The sequence below is a fragment of the Colossoma macropomum genome, unplaced genomic scaffold (assembly GCF_904425465.1).
Source record: "Colossoma macropomum unplaced genomic scaffold, Colossoma_macropomum, whole genome shotgun sequence".
Lineage (NCBI taxonomy): Eukaryota > Metazoa > Chordata > Actinopteri > Characiformes > Serrasalmidae > Colossoma > Colossoma macropomum.
This window is the reverse complement of record NW_023494792.1, coordinates 38,735,113-38,755,891: the sequence shown is the minus strand read 5'-3', so window position 1 is coordinate 38,755,891 and position 20,779 is coordinate 38,735,113. Positions and strand designations below refer to the sequence as shown.

The 20,779-nt window shown below is 37.8% G+C and overlaps 1 protein-coding gene across 3 annotated transcripts; it reads right to left on the bottom strand.

The window, feature by feature from the left end:
- Nucleotides 1-571: 571 nt before the first annotated feature.
- tbk1 (TANK-binding kinase 1) lies at nucleotides 572-19,122 on the bottom strand. Of its 3 annotated transcripts, none has more exons than XM_036577117.1 (22): nucleotides 19,028-19,122; nucleotides 17,690-17,784; nucleotides 17,492-17,595; nucleotides 15,917-16,057; nucleotides 14,211-14,340; nucleotides 12,885-13,066; nucleotides 12,386-12,546; nucleotides 11,986-12,096; nucleotides 11,592-11,771; nucleotides 10,439-10,635; nucleotides 8,845-8,903; nucleotides 7,663-7,754; nucleotides 7,128-7,229; nucleotides 6,793-6,871; nucleotides 6,082-6,203; nucleotides 5,672-5,748; nucleotides 4,845-4,884; nucleotides 4,642-4,743; nucleotides 3,923-4,019; nucleotides 3,144-3,244; nucleotides 1,739-1,814; nucleotides 572-1,296 (listed from the first exon to the last, which is right to left on the bottom strand). In XM_036577117.1, the coding sequence occupies exons 3-21, from the start codon at nucleotides 17,576-17,578 to the stop codon at nucleotides 1,739-1,741; spliced, it is 2,136 nt and encodes a 711-aa protein (XP_036433010.1). In that variant the 5' UTR covers nucleotides 17,579-17,595; nucleotides 17,690-17,784; nucleotides 19,028-19,122; the 3' UTR covers nucleotides 572-1,296. The 3 variants fall into 3 exon arrangements, with proteins under 3 accessions (XP_036433010.1, XP_036433007.1, XP_036433008.1); XM_036577114.1 differs by having other exon boundaries at nucleotides 1,743-1,814; XM_036577115.1 differs by lacking the exon at nucleotides 19,028-19,122 and adding an exon at nucleotides 18,148-19,019 and having other exon boundaries at nucleotides 1,743-1,814.
- Nucleotides 19,123-20,779: the final 1,657 nt, after the last annotated feature.

Genomic DNA, 20,779 nt, shown 5'->3' with positions numbered 1-20,779 from the left:
TCTATAACATTCATGTCGTAAAATGACTTTAGGCTAACCACAATTTGTGTCTAATCATCTGTTTCACTATTATTGTCGTCAGTAATGAACAAGCCTGCTGTTATATGTAATGAATTCATGACACAGGGAACAATGACCTTTACACAGTACCTCCAGGGAGCAGAAGTCATCTATTGAGATGCGTCACCCTCTATGTAGCTCGCCCATGTAAAACGTGACATTCCTGACATGCCAAGCTTTTTTTATCACAATCCATGAGATCACAAGAATGGCTTGGAGGCATTTCTCTAACGGTATATGAACCATGTTGTGATATTGTTTCAAATAGCCACCATCTGTAGGCATGAGTGCTTTGATTGCTGTTACTGTAGAGACAGTTGAGCTATGATTATGACTGTAATACTGTAGCCGTCAGTCTTATAACTCGGTCAGCATTCATCGTGGATCCTCCACATGTCATGACCTTTCAGAATCCCACGTCCTGCATTATAAAAGTGTTTTAACTGACAGAAACAGGTCATTTGTAAGCCGGTGTGCTACATCAGTGGACATAGAAAAACACCGTAACAACCACATTTAACTGTTTAATGTGCATCTTAAATCAAGAAGGAAACCCTAGCTTTGTTGTACCTGTCATCATGTAGAAAAAAAGGCAAAAGTAAACTATGCATCTTCATTCTAAATCCGACAATGGCGAGATCTCATTGTGCATCGCTTTGGATAACAGTACTGGTCAAGTGTAATGGTCAACCTAGTTACAAAATCTGTGGCTTTATAAGCAGCCTCAGCTCCTGATTCGCAGCCGTATCTCAAACCTTCACATAATGTGGGACACTCTTGTTTCATTTAATGCCAGCTCCATGGAGATACATGTTAATAAAGCCATGGCAGGTCTGCAGTTTAAAATGGTGATCATGTGCAATAATTAAAGATGAATACAGTAGAGTTTAATTCTCTAGAGGTCTTATGTTGTCTGCTTACAAAAATGAAGAGGAAATAGATAAAACAGAAAAGAAGCATGATCTGAACATTAATAGATAATCAGTAAAGATATAATTCAGGCTTAAAAGCAGGCAGCTCCTATTTGAGTTATACATAATTAAGAAATGCGAAGTTGATGGAAAAAAAAATCTAAATGTCTATATCAGTATTTACATTTACACTATATAGCATATATACAGCTCGCTTCCAGACAGGAACCTTGGCCTTAAGGAGTGTTGGCTCATCACAGCTGTCCAGTTCTCTCAGATTCGGTCCACTTTTCTCAGTCCACTGTCTACTGTCAATGTGCCAAACCTAAAATGGATCACATAAAGCTTTGAGTTACTGGGTATCTTAACATGCTGACATTATTTGATTCGCAAACACATCTACCAGCCACTTCATTATGTACACCTACCTTGTACCTGCACTCTTTATTCATTTTATCAGCTCCACCTACCATACAGGTGCACTTTGTAGTTAAAAGTCAGAAAGTACCACAATGGCTCATCTGTTGCTGCACAGTTTGTGTTGGTCATCCTCAAGTCCTTCACCAGTGGTCACAGGACGCTGCTGGCTGGATATTTTTGGTTGGTGGACTATTCTCAGTCCAGCAGAGACACTGAGGTGTTTAAAAACTTCAGCATATATAGTATATAAATCTGATAAAATGGACAATGAGCGTAAATACAAATACAAGGGAAGTCTACTTAATGAAGTGGCCTATCGGTGTAAATAATAGTAAAAATGCACTTACTTACCTCTCCAGAAAGAGATTGTTCTCTGCCAGCTCTTTGACAACGCCCTCCATCTCCTCTTTCAGTTTCTTCATCCTGCAGACCAAAAGTGTAAGATACCAGAATGACTGAGTATGATTTAATATACATTTCCCCTGAGGAGTCTCTGACAAAGTAATGGGACAAAATTTCCAGGGCTGTCACGATTATACAATCTTAGCTGATGATTAACTGCCATATAAATATCTGTGCTCAATGATTTATTTGTTGTTTTTTTTGTTAATACTCATCTGTTAAAGTACAAGCCTAAAGTGGCCAAATCGGCTGATTAGCTATCTTGCCTTCTTGCTCTTGATACTTAGTAGCTTCCAACTGTTGCCAGAGATAAACAAGGAAACGAAAGATGGATGATACACAAGGCTGGAGTTATGCCCAAAACAGAACTTCTTGCACTCTGGGCCAATGAAAGCGTCCAGGCCAAGCCTGTCGACTTGTATCATAATGAGGGGAAAAAACAGAGGGTAACAAAAGTAAAAAGAAAACGCTGCATGTGTTGATGTGCTTTTTACATAGGAAAAGTACAATCTCATCTAAATGGAATCTGGCCAAAATTTATCCAAATCCAATCTGGACATGAAACACACGTTAATGCAAGGTGTAAACTAGCTCTGAGGGAACTAACTCAGAAGTTAGCTGGTGGTTCCCTAAGACCTATTACATATCTCAATAAACGCATCTGCTTTCTTTAGTATTACTTATTTACAGCTTGGACAACACCTGCTAGATAAAGGTTTTGCTATAAACTACTGGTGAACACTTCAAGTATTCAGAATCTTTATTCACCAAATACCAGATTTACAAGGAATTTGTCAAAAAATGTGTCAAAAAATAAATCCAATGAATGAAATATAGAAAAAGATATACTAAAAAAACTAAAAAACTAATATAAACGATGTGCAATGTAAGTTAAATATAGTTAGTCCAGTACTGAAGTACATATCAACAATACATACAGCTAAAATTGAGCAGCTAATATGAAAGCAAGTACATTCATGAAATTTGTATAGTGCAATAAATATACATAAAATTCAGTACATCTTGACTGAACTTCAGCAACCTCAACATAGGCACTAAAACTCCTAAATCAGCTTAATACACTTGATCAAATGAATCTGACAAACCACACAAAGAACAAACTGATATTCATCCTTTAACAACCATCACTGTTAAGAAATGTGTAAGAATAAATGTCTTTGTAAATGTAAATTTAAATAAATGTCTAGTGCTTTGTCTTGACTGTTAAATGCTGATCCAGCTCACTAAAACACTATAGGGGCTTATTTAAGGGATGAACTATCTGGACAGTCATTTAGGTCATGTTGTCCTGTAACCAAGGTAAGGTAGGACAGAAGTTTCCAAACTCACCCCAGGGTCATCTCCACTAGAGTGCTCTGGCTGAGGTAGGCCTGAGGCTTGATACCACTTGATGCCATGGGAATGACCTTCTGTGGCAGCTGTTCCAGAAACTAAACACAAACAGTGCTAGATCAGACATAAATCTCCTCCTCTTCCCTCCCTGTTTCCCTCCATTTCTCATTCAAATGCAACCTTTTGTCCTTCTTCAATGGGAATTACAATGATGCAATGACATTTCTGCATTCTTAAATCATTCACGGTGGTTTGATGTGAAGTCCTCCATTCTAGAGAAACTTACCGAGTCAGAATCAAAATTGTTAGTGATAGTGGTGACAGGAATCAGACATCTAAAGTATTTAATACCTCAAAAAGCTCCCTAACAGAACGTTATTACATGAAATGGTTAGGAATATGCTGCCTGATGTCTGAGATATTGTTTTAAGATAGTTTTGAGACTAGGTTTAGCCTAAAACATACTTTTAAAATACATTCATAGTGGAGAGGTAGATGCAGGGCATTCTATGACAAAACAGTCCCCCCAAAAAACTTTTTTCAGATTTACCATTATTTTATCATGATTTACATACACATGTATATGCATTATCAACAAATATAATGTACTGTATATTTAAGAATGTCAGGTTCACTGGTGGTTTTGGCTACTAAATAAAAAGGGTATTTTAGCTCAATCATTGAACTATGCAGAACTTAACTGCCACAATATCCATGACCAGACATCTCCAAATCTCTCTCTGAGACCAGCAGAGAGCACTTTGTGTTATCTTTACCTTATACACGCGCTGAATGATCAAGGTCACTTCCTGTTCCATGTTGATGAACTGGGCAGACAGTGATAGCAGCTGTTTTCTAACATGATGCACCTTCCTGTGATGACAGTACACTCATTAAAGCCACAATGCCCAAGTGTGCTACGGCACAATAAGAACTACTATTCAGAGCATCCATTTAATACCATTTCAATAAACTTAATCGTTTAAACAATAGCTTATTGACAACAATGTACTATTGTGTACAAAAATGTGAAATTCATTCAGAAGTAAATGTAAAATTTTATTCAACATGAAAGGGATTGATTTTTCTCATCTAAATCATTCATGTGTATACAGACAAACACACTGTTTTGTGGTGCAGGAAACAGGCCTGCCCTCGCTGCCAGTATCTCTGGCTGATTGGATCCTTCTGTATAATCGCCCCCAGAACATCTCTGGTCCAGTTTCCATGGCAACAGGCCAGACACACTCAGCAACAGAGGCTGAGGGAGATTATATGGAGGAGTCTCGAATGCAAGAGTGTCTTCTAACTCTCTCTCAAACACACAAACACTCTCCTCCCGCTTGCTCTTCTATTCCTGTATCCCTCCTGTGGTTGCAGTTTTGTCACAGCATTTAATAATTTACTGACTTTCTGATTCCCAATCAGTCCTGTCACTAATTAGCTCATTAGGGATGATGTGTTGCTGCTGATTTGAGCTTGGTAAATTCAGTACCTCATCCATTCCTCGCTCTTGGAGATGAAGAGACGGTACTTCATTGCACACTCATCTGTGAACAGGGCACGTGCTTTGGTGGCATGGTAAACCAGCTTCTGCCTGAATGGAAAAATGTTACCACAACACAGTGAAATTGCCAAAGTCATGTTCAAAAGAAGTCATTTGCAGCCCTTTATATTAACATCTAATGCAAAGCTCACTTGTCAAATTTGTGGATTTGTTCTTCATTGTAAGGCAGACCTGGAGAGAGAGAAACAATGACATTTCAGAAATGTGATTTAAATGGGCCCATATCCTACATTTTTCTTGAAATGTATTTCTATGATGTCCTCTGATGTTTGCGTACCAAAAAAGTCATAATTCATTTTTACGTCAAAATTTTACCACATTTTTTTATCCCTCAGAATTAAACAGGCTGTTACCATGCTCTAAAGAGCCATGCCTTTTATATGTAAATAATCTCTGTTCTGATTGGCTGTCCTATAGTAAGCCTCATTCAGAAAGCACTTGTTCATTTTCAATGTGAATAGGCAGGGCTGTAGGTTGAATTGGTGAATATACAATCGAATGCAAAAGTTTGAACACCCCCACTTAAATGACATGTTTTATATATTTTTTTTATAAATAAAAAATAAATATCCTCTACAGAGAACAAACTTAAATATGTTATTTTTCTGCAAATTTTACTGTACAACATGGTTTAACATATTGGAAAAAATGGAAAAAAATACGGAAAAGTGATCCAAACTTTTGCATATGACTATGTAAATGAGTTGATTTTCACCACATCACAAATACAATTCATTTACAATTTTTTTAGGTATATCTTAGCAACCATTTATGGACCATATATTGTAGGAAGTAAATGGTATGATTTGAAACCTTAACAATGTCTATATACTATATTAACTCTTCTATTTTAAAACATTAGGAAAATATGGCTTTCCATAGTATTGGCCCTTCATATCAGATTAGCTTCTGATATGTTGCAGAATTATAATGCTTGGACCTGTTTTGCCATACTCACGTCTTTCAGCTTTGTCTTTCTTGAACTGCTGATAAATGGCTGTAATGGCATCAAGGAGAACTTTTATTTTCTCCACGCTGAAGAAAACAAATGAAAAAGTAGTCAGGGATGTCTCAAGAGGTCACTGTTAGATACTGGCCTGGTTTTCTTGACGCTTTGCCTTAGTCATAGATTAAACTGACTCTTCAATGGAGAATCAACATTGCAATTTCCTGTCATTTCCTGACAGAGAAACCAGAACATTACACAGAAAGCAAATTTGTCCTGGGATATTTTTTTATTACCTGGGATATTCCTAGAATGTTGCAACCATTCTTATAAAGCTTGCTCATACTTCGAGCAGTAGTGACCTTAGCATCCAGTGCTTCTGCACTCTGGCATATGCGTAAGAATACTAACACAACACTCACTTTCTGTCTTCAGGGTGTGTGCCCACTTGCTGTGTCCACGTCTCTGTCAGTATTCCTCCAGGAAGGAACTTGTTTTTGATGTCTTGCATGGACTGATCCAGGGAACCCAGCGACCCAGACAGCTGGACAGAGAGAACACAAGTTTGAGAATGTGAATATATCTTAATTCATGAAAAGTAAACCCAGGCTTTTTTTCTAATTAACCACAAATACTGTATTTATCTGACTTAGTTGTTTTGGGTCAGTTGTTTTGCGTGTACGGAAGAATCAATAGCTGGACATAAGCTGGCCATTTGTGGAGAAATCTCATTTAAAGCCCCAGGGAACCTAAATCTATGCTTTGTCTAAGTAGGTTAATATTGTGTAGCTGCTTTCTTCGTCTCTTCTCCTGTTTGTTTAATCCCTGTTATCTAACTGTTTGTTACAGCTTGTATACGTATACAAACAAGTACTTGAGTTATTTTTCTGCAACAAATGCACGTGAGAGATATAGTAAATGTGTGCAGCACCCTTCTGCAAGTCATGAAATCCAACACTGGAGACATATTTGAGATACACAGAAATGCCTCATGTAAACAGCAACGTCAGATCACTCAAGACGGTGTTAATAGCAGGTATGAACAGAGCTACAAAAAACACTTTAAGCTGCCTTATTCAATTTTGAGTGAACAGAAACATGACAGATGTAGATGTAGAATAATGCATTCTTACTCGCATGGCTTTCTTGCGCAGGTCTGAGATTTCATCATATTCTGTTGGTAACATGTTTCCTTGCATTAACACTTCACACCTAAAAAAAGACATAAAACAAAAAAGACAAGGGACATAAACTAAACACAGTGGTTAATTAATGATAAATGCTGCTATACAAAATATTCATACATGCACAAAATGCACACACATCAAACGATACTGTCTCATTATCTTATTTACTGGTAGCAATAAGTCAATGACATAGATGCCAAAACAACTTCTGAATGTTATCCCATGATACAGTATTCTGTATGCATAATTGTATTAAACCATGAGAGGTATGAGGCTCTTACAACTGTTCAGTCTTCTCCAGTGTCTGGTTGCAGTGGTTACACATGTGGAAAACCTCTGCTTTCTTATGCGCCGTCTCATTGAAGTCCTCTTTCATCAGCTCTCTGTGGAAACAGTTACACTGCTGATGATGTGTTTTTCCATTCATGCCTAGGTCTTAAACCCGTTGTTTCCAACCTGGTCCTCAGGCCCAAATTTTTGCTTCAACCCAACTCGCAACACATAGGGATGCAGTCCCAGAGATACAGTGCTTTGACCATTTGTTGTTGTTTGGCTTGGTGTTCCAGCACATTAGGTTGTAAATGAAATGATTATGAGGTTAAAGTTCAGAATGTCAGTTCAATTTAAATCAAATGTGCTGGAATAAAGACCCAAAACAATAAATATCGTGGCACTGTCTTGCTTGTTTACTGACTGAATTGGGTCCAGAGACCCAAAGCTCAGATACTCTACATGCTGAATCACTTCAAAACATTAAATCATAGGAAGAAAGATTTAAAACACAGAAATATTTGAGTCAAAACCCTGTGGACTTACATGAGACCCCTTACTCCTTTCCTCACCAGCTCCTGATAGACGAGTAATGACTCTGAGGTCTTCCACAGGTGGCCCACATCACCTGCAAACGTCTGAAGAAAATTGTCAAAATGAGGTGGGTACATTACTTTATTAGCTGTATTAGTAGCTAAAAATATTTAATATATTTCATCAAAAATACTGCACTAAACCTACATCACTACTAAATAACATTACAATAAGTACAGCATTAAGTGGCTTTCTTATTTATAAAACAACAGGAAGTGATTGGAAAACAAATTAATACATAATATATTCAAAAAATAAATAAAAATATAATTAATATTGTTTTTTCACATTATGTTCAGATACTTCTTTTGTATTATTGGTTTTGTTCTTCTTAAATAATATTTTTCTTTTCTTCTAGGTAAACCATCTTTTCTATTTTCTCAAAAATGACATCTTCCAGCAACCCAAACCATAAAAGTATCTACTGTACTTTTTGGGGGGACCTTAAAACACATTAAAATGTACATTTAGAAAATGTACATCAAAAATGTATATTTATTAAAAGCACCAAAATTAGAAGAAACTCAAAACTCTAAAGTCTTCAAATCAACCTAGGAGTCAAGACTGAGACACGCAAAAACACTACTAGCAATTAAAGGCCCCCAGTATTATTACTATTAAAATAAAAACAAGGGAGCAAAAACGACTGGTGGGCCCTTTAAGCGCTCTCATGAAAATTCATAAGCTATTGTAATATCCACATTTCACTCCAGTGTGATTCGCTTAAATGAGCTTACATAACTGATGGACTCATGAAAGCCAAGATACACTACAGAGCTTCTGCGTCACTTATCCAAATGCTCATGGAATCACAGCTTTTATGTCTGGGTTTTAATTAAAGTGCTGAGAGCCCCCTGCCTGTTGTTTTACGCAGGACCAATGACTCATGAAATGTGCCCACTTTGCCACTGTCTGACAACACACTGAAACCTCTTAAAATACAATTCGCCTGAAAGGGAAAATAAAAATATCTGATCTATTTTCATTAAGGGTGGCTAAGAAGGACAAATTAACATTTGTGATGATAATTAAGGTTAGACAGCACTGTCACTGTCTCTACTGTAGTAATTCCATAGAATAATCTTGAACATTGCTCAGAAGAAAGCATATTATTCTCCTTTCAGTTTTCCTTACTTTAGCATAGCTGGCGTCCAGGTCCAGGTCGTAGCGCGGCTGTACTTTGGGAGGGCTCGCTGCAGACACACATTTCATAATAATATTACAGCAATTTTTATATATTAGGATTAAGTACATTTACTTCCATTTACAGTGTCAGGAATAACATAGGCTGTTTTGTGCTCAAAATTTACACTTAATTAAACAGATTAGGTGAGTAAATGTTATCTAGGTGGTATTATCATGACTCATGCAGCCTATGAATGATCCACTGAGGCTCTTAACTGCCAGAAAACGTCAATGGTTTGAGGTACAACTTATATACAGAGACATCTAGCTTTTCAAAATGCTTTTAATAAATTAACGTTTTCTTTTATTACTGTCACACAAAAACCTTGTCTCTCCACTTTTGTCATTTTTTACTTTTTAAATTTATATTACTTGAAAACTCTAGTTATTCTTTGCTCAGCTTTATTCATTTCAGAATGAGCAGACCGCCACAAATAGCCAAAAATGATTTGGAAAAAAAATATTGTTACATTAACTTTACAAGTGAAGAATGTTTTTGCCATCTCCTGAAAACTTACCATTTTGGAGATATGAGTTTTTGTTTTGACAGCAATGCTTTGTTGGTTTGTAATAAGTCAACATTATTAATGACTAATCAGGTTTAGTATGAGAAAAAAAGAACATATTTATGACAATAACAATAATAAAAATACCCCTTTAGCAGCTATACCTACAGCACACTTTTTCCATGTGAACAGTCAGGAACAGCTAGAGTAAACTTTATTTACAGTATGTGCCACAAAATTCCACCTCCTTGACAAAACAGAATGGCTGATGATCTCTAAGACAAAGAATTCTATTTTTTTGTTATACCTAGATACTGTCAGTTGTGACTTCTTTCAGCATTTCAAAAACTTTCTTTTCTGCTTACGATGTTTTGCTGTATTCTGCATATCAATCGGGATGGTGCGTTTCTAAATGGTATCAAAACTGTAGTGGAGAAGCATTGTGCCTCTCTCGACGCTCAGTAGAAACAGTGATACATTTTTGGGTCAAACTTTTCAGCCTTTTTCCTCCTTTAGCTAAAAACCGAAGGTGCCATTTTTGCTAAAGGTTTTTGGTGGTTGATATTTTGGTGCATGTCTAAATAAAATTACTTACTTTATTTATTTGTCAACATTCTGGTTTTATAATATTGAAAACACTGATTGCAAACTTTTGTATGGTAGTATAAACTTTATAAACTTTCCATGCAAATTGAGAAAAAGAAAGATCTTAAATAATGGATAATCTTTACTTTAAAAACTCACCATGTATTACAGGGTTTGGGGGTAAGTTGTTTTAAAGCTTCTGCCTTTTCTTTTTCTGAAAAGCTAAGTGGTTCATATTCTAGACCAGGGGTGGCAAACTGAGGTCCTGGAGGGCTGATGTCCAGCACAGTTTGGTGATTTTTCCAGCTCTTCACACACCAACTAAACCTGCCAATTAACTGCTAAGTTGAATCAGGCTCCTTTAAGTAGGGAGATCATCAATCTGTGCTGGACTCTGGCCCTCCTTGTTCTAGACAATGTGCTTGGTTAGGTGAGAGAGAAAAGGGTCTCACGGTCTTCAAAGATGAGGCCAACAGTAGTGACGAGTTCTCTGCTAAGAAGCATGATGGGATTATCCCTGGTGGTTCGGGGGAATGTTTGTGCCTGCCTGTTGGGGTCCAGGATTAGACGCCTGCCCTCGTACAGCAGCTCCTGGCTGGGAGGACTGATGTTGGTTCGTCTGAAGAGCAACTCCTGAAAGAGTGTAGCTCTGGAAAGAGAGGGATCACGATCTGGGTCAAAATGTGAGACATTCCTTAAACTCAGGTCCAACCTAATGTTGCCCTAATCTAAAAAGGTTGGTTATAATTATGGTACAGGTCATAAATAATGAATAGCTAATTAATAAATAACTGTTGGTTCATTTCATTTCCATCCCATAACATGTATGTCATTATTCCTCAGCTTACTTTCCTCTAAACTGTGGTGCATTGCATTGCAGTGCATACATTATGCCCAAAAGTATCCAGACAGCCCTTCGAATAAGTGATTTCAGCTCCTTAAAGGTGTACTCATTACTGACACATGCGTTCAGTTGTGCACACACAGGTTGTATAGTCACATTGCTAATAGAATGGGATGCTCTGGAATAGACGCACATGAGCCATCATGCCCAATATCAAGCATCCACTGGACTGTGGAGCAGTGGAACTGTGTTCTCTGGAGTGGAGTTTGTGTTCCAGAACTAATAATGACCAGTACCTGACCTGACAAATGCTTTTGCGGCTGAATACAATCAAAACATAACAGCAAACATGCCAATATCCAGTGTAAAATGCTCTCAGAAGAGTACTGGCTGTAACTGTGACAAAAAGGAGACAAACTCCCTATTATTACCCTTGATTTCAGAAGAAACATCTGAGGAGATGAGCAAGTGTCTACAAAGTTTTGCACATATAGTGTACCTGGGTGCTACAGTCATTAAAGGAACAGTTTGGACACAATTCAAATGTGCACAGTTTTCTCTGTGAACGGTCATAAATCACATAAGCAGGTCTATTTAAGGTTACTTGACAACGCACAGTGCTAATTATAAATGTCCATTACTTGATAGCTAAACTAAAAAAGCAAACTTTGGGCACTAGCCAGATCATGCCTTGGCTGTTTGGACTAAAGTCAGGGTAAAGGCAATTTTTGTAAAATGATTCTTTTCAGCAGTGCACTCACGTGTTGTATGTGTGGATGTAGACGTGGTGTAACGTGGCTTGCTGCAGACTGAAGACATACACCACAGTGCGGTGCAGAATGTCACTGGTCTCAGCAAAGAACTGGTCAAAGCCCCAGCATTTCTCCTGGTCAGCCTCCAATATGTTCGCAAGCACAGGTGTTAGCAGACTTTGTAGGCCTCTGAAACAGTTCAAGAGTAAATATTAACTGCCAATTTCTCTGATCTAGAATATCTTAGATTAATTGAATTTAACTTTTTTTATTTCAGGCTTCTTTCCTTGCTAAAACTTCACTGGTGTGAAAAACTCGAACAAAGATTTGCACAACAGTGAAAGCAGTAAGCATCCAAATCATGCCAAAGCACAGCAAACAGACAGGGGGACAGCATTCATACTTAGAGAGGCTGCAGGACACTGGCATCTCTGTGCTCCACTCAATCTTGCCATTCTCAAACTTCTGGTGTCCTGAGATGGCCCCTGATGGTTTCTCTGTAATGATCTTATACCTGCGAGAAACCAAAATAAATACTTTAAAAATGTGTGAAACAATCTGGAAAACTGGAATTTGTTCTTTTATAGCTGCTCCCAAAGCAAAATGTCTTGCTCTAAAGTATAGAGTTAATGAAATTCTCTAGCTATGGTTATTTATGGAACTCTTTGTTTTAAAAACTGATTATTTTTAATAACTAAGCATAAGACTTGCAAATTCTAAGCAAATGTCCTTCACCTCATCAGGGTGGCTCTTAAGAGTACTTTGCATAATTGATGCACTCAAATCACATGCAGAGGCCTTACATGACTTCCTTGTTCCTGCGTGGTCCTTCAAAAGGTCTGAAGGGCAGACTGCCAGTGGCAGCGTGGTAGAACGTGACGCCGATGCTCCAGAGGTCTACTGTAGCTCCGTACTTTTTCTGGTGGTCTTTCCTCAACACCGCCCGCTCGTACATGTCTGGGTGCTATTACAAACAAATAATGGTCTTTGAATATGAATATAAATCTTATAATGCAGTAATCAAAGAATAAATAGTTTATCAGTGGCTCATTAGATATTTTGTCTGACAGACATATGACACTAGTCACTGGCTTATCTCATGGATCTTTCTTGTATTAAACCCTAGTTCCTCTGTAATGGCAGTGACGTTTGGACTATTCGGTCTGAACCTGCTTTCAAACTGTTAAAATGTATGGACCACATTCCAGTGCCACTGGAACAATAACTTACCTACAGCTACCAGAACTGCAGCATTACTTTTCTAAGAATCATGTTTTATTCCATCATTCTGTCACATCTTACCAAGTACTCCTCTGTCCCATATAGTGACACAAACTGTTCATCATCTTCCAACTCTCTCGCTGCCCCAAAATCTGTCAGCTTGTAGACCGAGCGTCCATCTTCACCTATCACACGCATGATGTTCCCTGGCTTAATGTCTCTGTGCACTATTCCATACTCCCGCAGGTGGTTCATCCCGGCCACTGTGAACAGGACAGCACTGAGATCAGTGTCAGAGGAACGATTTAAAGTGCTCACAGTCCCACGTTGTCAGAGAAAATGACTGTACGGGTACATTTATGTTAATCAAGGTACAAACAATGTAAATGTACTCACAAAGGTACAACAGTGGTCTTCATGTAAAACTGTGTACCTTAAATATTTTTCCCTCCCATGAAATGATTAATAACAATCTGTATTCTTTTAATATTCCTTTTTTAAGTGACACTAATGGGGCTTTTTGTGTGTTCAAACTTCTAAAACCTCAGGAAAACCAAATCATGTATCGTGATAATTTTACTCATATTACTCAACCCCATCAGGAATTAGAAATGCAGCATTTTTCATTTTGGTTTGCAATTTTTTGTAGCTGCTCCAGTGTTGCACACCCTATCCAGTTGGTAACTGGTTAAAACAAAAACAAGTACATTTTATAAAGTTCTTCTAATACAGTTTACTGTGTTTTAGGCCTGTTAAAAAAACAATAACACCAAATCAGTCACTGTCGCATTTATTCAATAAAAGTTTAACTGGAATGAAATAATGTTGAGTCAACTAGTTAATCAAATTTTGATAAAGTAATGAAGTAATCAGTCTGGAAGGTTATAGGGATTTTGTTCCTGTTTTCAGTTATGTTCTGTGAACAAAACTGTTTTTCATTTGTGTTCCCCGCTACTGTTTTGAATGCCTGTTTTACAGTATTTTCACACAAAGCGCCCATACTATGGAACACTGAATTTTTCTTACTTTACCAAAAAAATAAAAAACCATATCGTTCACTCCCCATCTTGTACAGTCAATATTTGGAAACTAAGCTGCAAAAATGGCCTGTTTGTGATGTCACAAAAACCAACAAATTTACTTACTGCAGTTTAGGCCCACCCATGTTATTAAGAGTGTTTCAGCCTGAACTGCTTTTTGAATGAGGCCAAATATGGAACAGCCAATCAGAATAGAGCTCATTTACATATGTCAGCTTGTTTAATTCTAAGGGATAAAGCGAGTCTAGACAATGGTCATGTAAAAATGAATTAGGGAAAAAGAAAATTATATGCAAAAAAATGTCGGATAAGGACCCTTTAAATTCTCAGCAGACTAGACACAGAAATGAGTCAAGGTGTCAGTTACCAACATCCTGTAGCACAATGAGGAACTCATCTTCGGGCAGTCCGTAAGCGTTAGATGGCTCCTCCAGAACGGTGTAGAGACTGCCATATGGACAGTATTCCATAACCAGCACCTTGTGACGTGAGTTTGACTGCCAGAAAGAATTATAAGACATTAACATTTATTGTGTTTCTTTATGTAAGCAGGCCTACATTTGGCCTGTCCCTTGTTTACTTGCTCTTCACAAATCAACGCGTCAGATCATTTTTTAGACCTGGTCTTACTTCATATCATTCATACATGAACACGTTAAACAGGTTCCACAACAGTGAACAATATCTCATATGGAAATCAGCCAAGAGCGTATCTGTTGTTACTCACATAGCATGCATTACTTTCATAACAAATGTTTGAGGAAGTGACAAAGAGGCCTGTTAAGATCATGACTTGATGATTCTTTTGTTCATTTTTTTGCTGCTTTTACAGTATAAGCCTAATCATAGTGCATTAACTAACTACAGTGTATAACGCTGTTACCTATAAAATGGATAAAGGTATCTAGTAGCAGCCATCTTGAAGCCTGAATTTTGTCCATACTTTTGTCCATTTTTATAGATAAAGGTATGTCATACAGTATCAGACACCACATAAGCAGCTCTACTTAAGATTACTTACAGGCAAATTAGTCAATCTATTCCTACAAATAATCTGGAAAACATGTAGAACATACAACACAGAAGTGTTTTAGTAATGGTATCAGCACATCAGCACAGGCCCGTTTGGAAAACTGCAGAACGGACCAGAGTGCTTGTCTAAGATTTTATAAGACCCTCCCCTACACTACATTATAGCATCCTCATCTCCTTCTGGCTGACTTTACATAATAGAGGTAAAGTAATGCTCTGGATGAACCACCCTTATAGAGATTTATGTAATACTAATCAGCTGCATCAAACTTCCTTGCAGGTAATGAAAACTAACTAGAAGAGGCTAAAGTTGGATTCTTATCAAACTTTATATGCTGTAGAGACAATATTTGCCTGGCAGTAATATTTCACTTTAAAAAAACATGTGGGAAATCATTACAAGGAAAAGCAGGGCAGCAAAGACACTCAACTATACTCGAGCAGCAAATCGGTATGAAACAGTAAAAACAGCATTATTGTAGTTCATGCATTTAAACGCTAGAGGTTGAGTATCTTTAATTTTGACTTATTCATCTTTAACAATTCAGTGTTCAGCGGAGGTAAGTTTATACTAATTAAGGCATACAGTTTGCACGACGCTAAATGGTGGCGTATAAGCTTCAGTCACTTCTTAGCTTCATTAGCCTCGGTGCTCCAGTGCAAAACTTAAAAAAAGCAAACTTCCAACAAACATGTCTTGGCTGATATCTGTGTTTGTGGTAAGGGGACAATTGTGTTATCTGGCTATTGCTATCCATTCGCTATTGCTTTAAAATTACTGACATTAGACCACAAAGGACCTTGTTTTTACAGACTTACTTGCCTCAACTCAACCACTGAAAAAGCTTGTTTATTGCGAAGTAAACATATGATTGTGAAAACAAACAAGGCCAACTCAAATGACCACATTCAAGCTGTTATATGTAATGTAATAATCGCAACAAGCCTAGTGACAGATGATCAACAAACAATGAAACATTTCTTCTTTGAGGGCAAAATGCACCGGGTCACTTGGCTGTTTGAGTCACTCAAATACTTTACCTCCTCCTCCACAGCGAAGAGTTTGACAATGTTCTTGTGATTGAGCTTCTTCAGCACCTCAAACTCTCTCATTTGCACGTCCAGAGGCCGCAGGAAGCTCAGGTTATTGAACACTTTGACGGCATAGAGGTCACCCGTTTTCTGCAGGCAGAGAGATGGACACTGGAGAGTTAAATTAAGTTTAAGAGATGGAACTGTCAAACTGAGACTGAGAACCTCGCTCTGATCTTGAACAAACAGCCATTGCTAATAGACATAAAACTGAAGGGCAATGTTAAAATACTGTAGCGTCTAATACATAATAAAATCAATGCACTCACATTTTTGCAACAAAACATAAAAGATATGCAGAAACTGTTTCAGTTGTCAGAATATAAGCTCAGTGTTGTAACACATGAGACTGTATTTTTTACCTGTTTGCTTATTGTAACTTATTCCATTTTGGGTTCAAAAAATTAACAACCAGGCAAATTGTAATTTACTGGAAATTAAAGAAAAATAGAGGGCGGTCTCTGAATTTTGCACAGTACTGTATGGACCGTGATTTTTTTTGCTTTCCATGGAACAAAGAAGCACAAAGCATTTGACTATGTGGATTATCCACTACTTCATACTCCAACAGCATGTCCAGCATCTTAGATCATTTGGCAGCTAATGAGGAACTTTCAACTTGCCCTCACTGTGGCACAGATGTGCATCAAGAGGATGTGAAAAGCTGCCAGACCACATCTTTGTGGAATCCCCCTTCAGTATATTTCACTGCTGTTGATATACAGAGCCAAGAGGGAATCACATGACCCTGCGGTAACCCACATGCAACTGTCTGTCAAACACTAGCCTACTTATGAGGACAGAGTAGCATGCCTTCTGCAGACGCTGTTTACGAAGATTATTTCAGATTACAGTTTACAGCAAGCTTGGTGCAACTAGCAGTGTTGTGCATGTTGCATGCACACAGTTTAAAAAAAAAAAAAGTTTACTGTGAACAACTCATAGTGAATTAGTACACTCGGTTAATCTATTCTGCTGGCAGACAGCTGTCTGAGTACTACCTACTTTACTTCTTGCTTATTTATTTAGTTTATTACTGAAGAATTATAAAAACTCAAAACCTGTTCCTCAAAATCCTCTTGCTGCATCTTTTATGAAAGACATTTTAAATGCAAGGGACTTCCCTAGTTCAAAGCTTAAGCAAAACATATAACTCAAAAGAAATAGAGAGGGGGAGGCCTTAGGATGAGGTAATGATCGTCTTGGATGAGTGAAAAAAGGAACATGTCTTTTACTTTCTGATGTCCTGTATATGACTAATTCTACAAGTCAGCACTACGTTTCAATAAGCAGTGTTAATGTTGCACTGTTGTGCATTGTATGTAGACTTCTTCAGCTTACTTGTATTTATGATCTTTTACAAAGATACACATGGAGATGGAGCTAAAGAAAGGCTTGTGGTTTCCTCATATTTGTCAGGTTACATATACACTGTACTAGGCCACATGAACCACTGTGGGCTAGATTAGCACAAATCCTGTTTGTGTGTATGCAGTGCATGGATGCATATGATCCGTTGCCTACCTTATGCCTGCCACGGTACACGTTGGCTGTGGCACCCTGGCCCAGCAGGTCTGAGATCAGCCACAGGTAGTTAGCTGTGCTCTGCATGATGGCTTCAAAGGTACCTGTGGGAGAAAAAACATAAAAGTAAAGCCAGAGGTGGGCAGAGAAGCCTAAAATCATGTCACTGATAAAAAGTCTCAAAGCACATGTACCTACCAAAAAATAACTAGAGAAAAGTATCAGATCCAAAAACTCCTCAAGTACTGAGTTCCCTACAGAACTGCAGTGGAACTTCTTAGTACATCCAGCATCTACCACCAGAGAAAAACAAGTGGGTTAAATGTTATTCTTCTCTTATTGTGATGGTTTTTGTCTAAAACAAAATGTTAAAGCTCCAACAGAACAGAACGAACGTGAACACAAAACAAGAGTTGAGTTAGAAAGTAGATTTCTTTCCTCACAAATACACTCTAGTACACATTTTTAAAAGATGGTTCTTCAGCCTATATGTTTTAAGAGTGTAGAAGTAAAAGTATTATTATTTGGAAAAGTAGGACTATCAAAACTGTACCAGAGTAAACGAAATAAATGTAACTAGCTATAACACACCTCTGAGTACAGAATCAGCAAAGCTGCAGCTTTAGAAACAAACAAGCTCACCTTTCCTCTCTTACCTTTTTATCTTGACATTAATGTTTTGTAGTAGGCAGTATGGATGTGAGTGCCATCCACTGACTGTAACTAGATCGCTAGAAGAAGCAGCGTTTATGTCTCATCTGAAACGCCGAAAGTTTCGGTTTTGAAAGCAAAACCCAGATAACGTGTTTGACGTATCCATGGTAGATTTAGCTACAGCGGCCCAGTCTTCACTTTGACACGATTAGTGACAGCAAACTCGTTCGTACGAAGATATTAACTGGTCTCTCATGAAATGTAAATAATATTGCTGTATTCAGATACTGTACTGGTCATTTAAGTGTCAAATCATTACAACCATATCACTCAAACTGAGGAACCGTGTTTCGATGTGACGTCACGGATGTGGGAAATTCCCACCCTAACCAACATAATTCTACTAAAAACTCAGAGATATCGCGATATCAGCTCGGCCTCGCTCTGACACTCGGGCAGCAATGTGCAGACACGATTAATAAAAAAACACGGACGTATAGACGGTTATCTCGTACGGACTAGTAGTTTTCGTTTAACTCTCCGTAATACGAAAACGAAACGAAACCTTGCCTTTCGCTGTCAGTGAGACTGTTTGTCTCAACTGTAAATGCTCCCGCATTTGTAAGAAATTATACCGTTTATGATAAATAGCGACATTAAAACTCGAGTAGCTCTCCAAGTTGTTTCGTATTTATATCGTCAGCTCCCTTTCATTGGTATTTTGTCATGTTTGCATGGTCGTTTCTTCGGAAAGTGTTTATTGGGTTATCTCAGCGCTTAATCGGTCATATATGTCGTGCGTATATACACAAACACTAAAAGTCAGAGTCTGTGTGAAAACCCGTCATTTTATCAAGAGTATTATTTTGTTTATTTCCTTACCCCGAGAGCACGAACCCCTCTTCCGCTCTCCGCCGTGACGCCACCGAGTCACGTGTGAGGTGCGCTTCAATAGGACGTTCACCTCTGATCGCTGCAGTTACCGCGAAGTCTGGACTAGAGGAGCACTCACTAAACACTAAAATAGGCTGCCAAAACAGAGCGGCTTCCTATATACACCTCCATCTGGTGCATGTTCCCTGGTCAAACCAATGTAAACACCAATACAGAACAAAAGTATTTGTGATGGCTTGAGTGACGTCTAAAAGCCTTGAGTGATGCGAAATCTCCAAATGAAGCAGTTAGCAGCTTGAGTTGTGCTCAATTATACATGTTACTACGGCCGTATGTTTTCTTCTAAGTATGACTGCCATCGTGTGGTTGAAGTGCCCATTTCCTACATTTTATTGCATTTTCACCTTATGACGTTAGTTCGTTTTTTATTTATTTATTTTTACATGACCATTTTCCAACCTATTTTTATCCATTAGAATTAAGTAGACTATTTGCCTTTAAAAATGTCATGTAAATGACCTCTGTTCTGATTGACTCCTATGTGTTGGCGGGCCTTGTTAAAAAAGCAGTCTGAGCAGAAACGCTCATCACAGCCTTAGTGTGAATGGATGGTGTTAAACTGCTGTAGACGGATAAGACATATATATGTAAATACATCTAGGCTTTGTCACATTGCAAAGCCGGTGATTTATAACAGGTGGATTTTGCAGCTTAGTTTCCATAAATGGACTATATGGACTGGGTAGTATGTAGTATGTTAGGGTACTAGGAAACAGTATGTTTTGAAACTTTAACAGTGGTTACATTTAAAAAATACAATTTCATTTTCCATGAAATGGGATCTTCAGTGTTATCTGTGTTTGACTTACCACTTAAAATTCTTGCAGCTCTTCTTGTATGTACATATTTTGTGTTTCTCCTGATTACTTTCTCTTTTATTTGAGTGTACAACTGCAAATAAATTATTTATCTATCTATCTATCTATCTATCTATCTATCTATCTAAGCAACATGACTGGTAGGCTTATAGCACACAAATGTATGAATATAAGATCACGTTTTTAAAATCATACATTTTAAAACAAACTGTATTAACCCCATTTCACAGCAGTCATAAAATGCAATTTCAGGTTGTTTTGGCTGTCAGAATCTAGGTCTTTCATTTTTTCAATAGAATTACTTCGATTGAGATGTATATGATTTATAAAACTGGAAGTGAACTAAAGTTTGGTCTTTGTACATAGGCAAGTATGTCAACATTTTATAAAAGTGCTTTTATTGTGTTTTATTGTGACAACTGCACAATTTTTTAAATCAAGAAAGCTGTCCATTTTATCACGGTATAGCTGTCTTTATGAAGAGGTGTGAATTGTTTTCACAGCAGGGGTTTCTCAGCCCTCCCATTTCATCCCTAATTGCTCAGTGACAGTCTTTGGGTCAAACAGGGCAGTGTGTATATGTATGTGTTCAATAAGCCTTTTCCGAGAATAGTTTATCACATTTCTTAGTTTTCATTTCCTACTTATCTAGCATTGCCTCAGTTATGAGGGTCAACAACTTTCTCTTTGTTGCGTGCTCTCCACCTTTCCCCATATTATAGATAAGTAAAGGACTTTGGCACATTACCTAATATTGTGTAAGATGCCTAAGGAAGGCCGGCAGCATCCGGAACTATGTGCAGTGCCTTGAAATATATTTGCATCCTCCAGATTTCTTCTATTTTTGCATATTTGGCACACC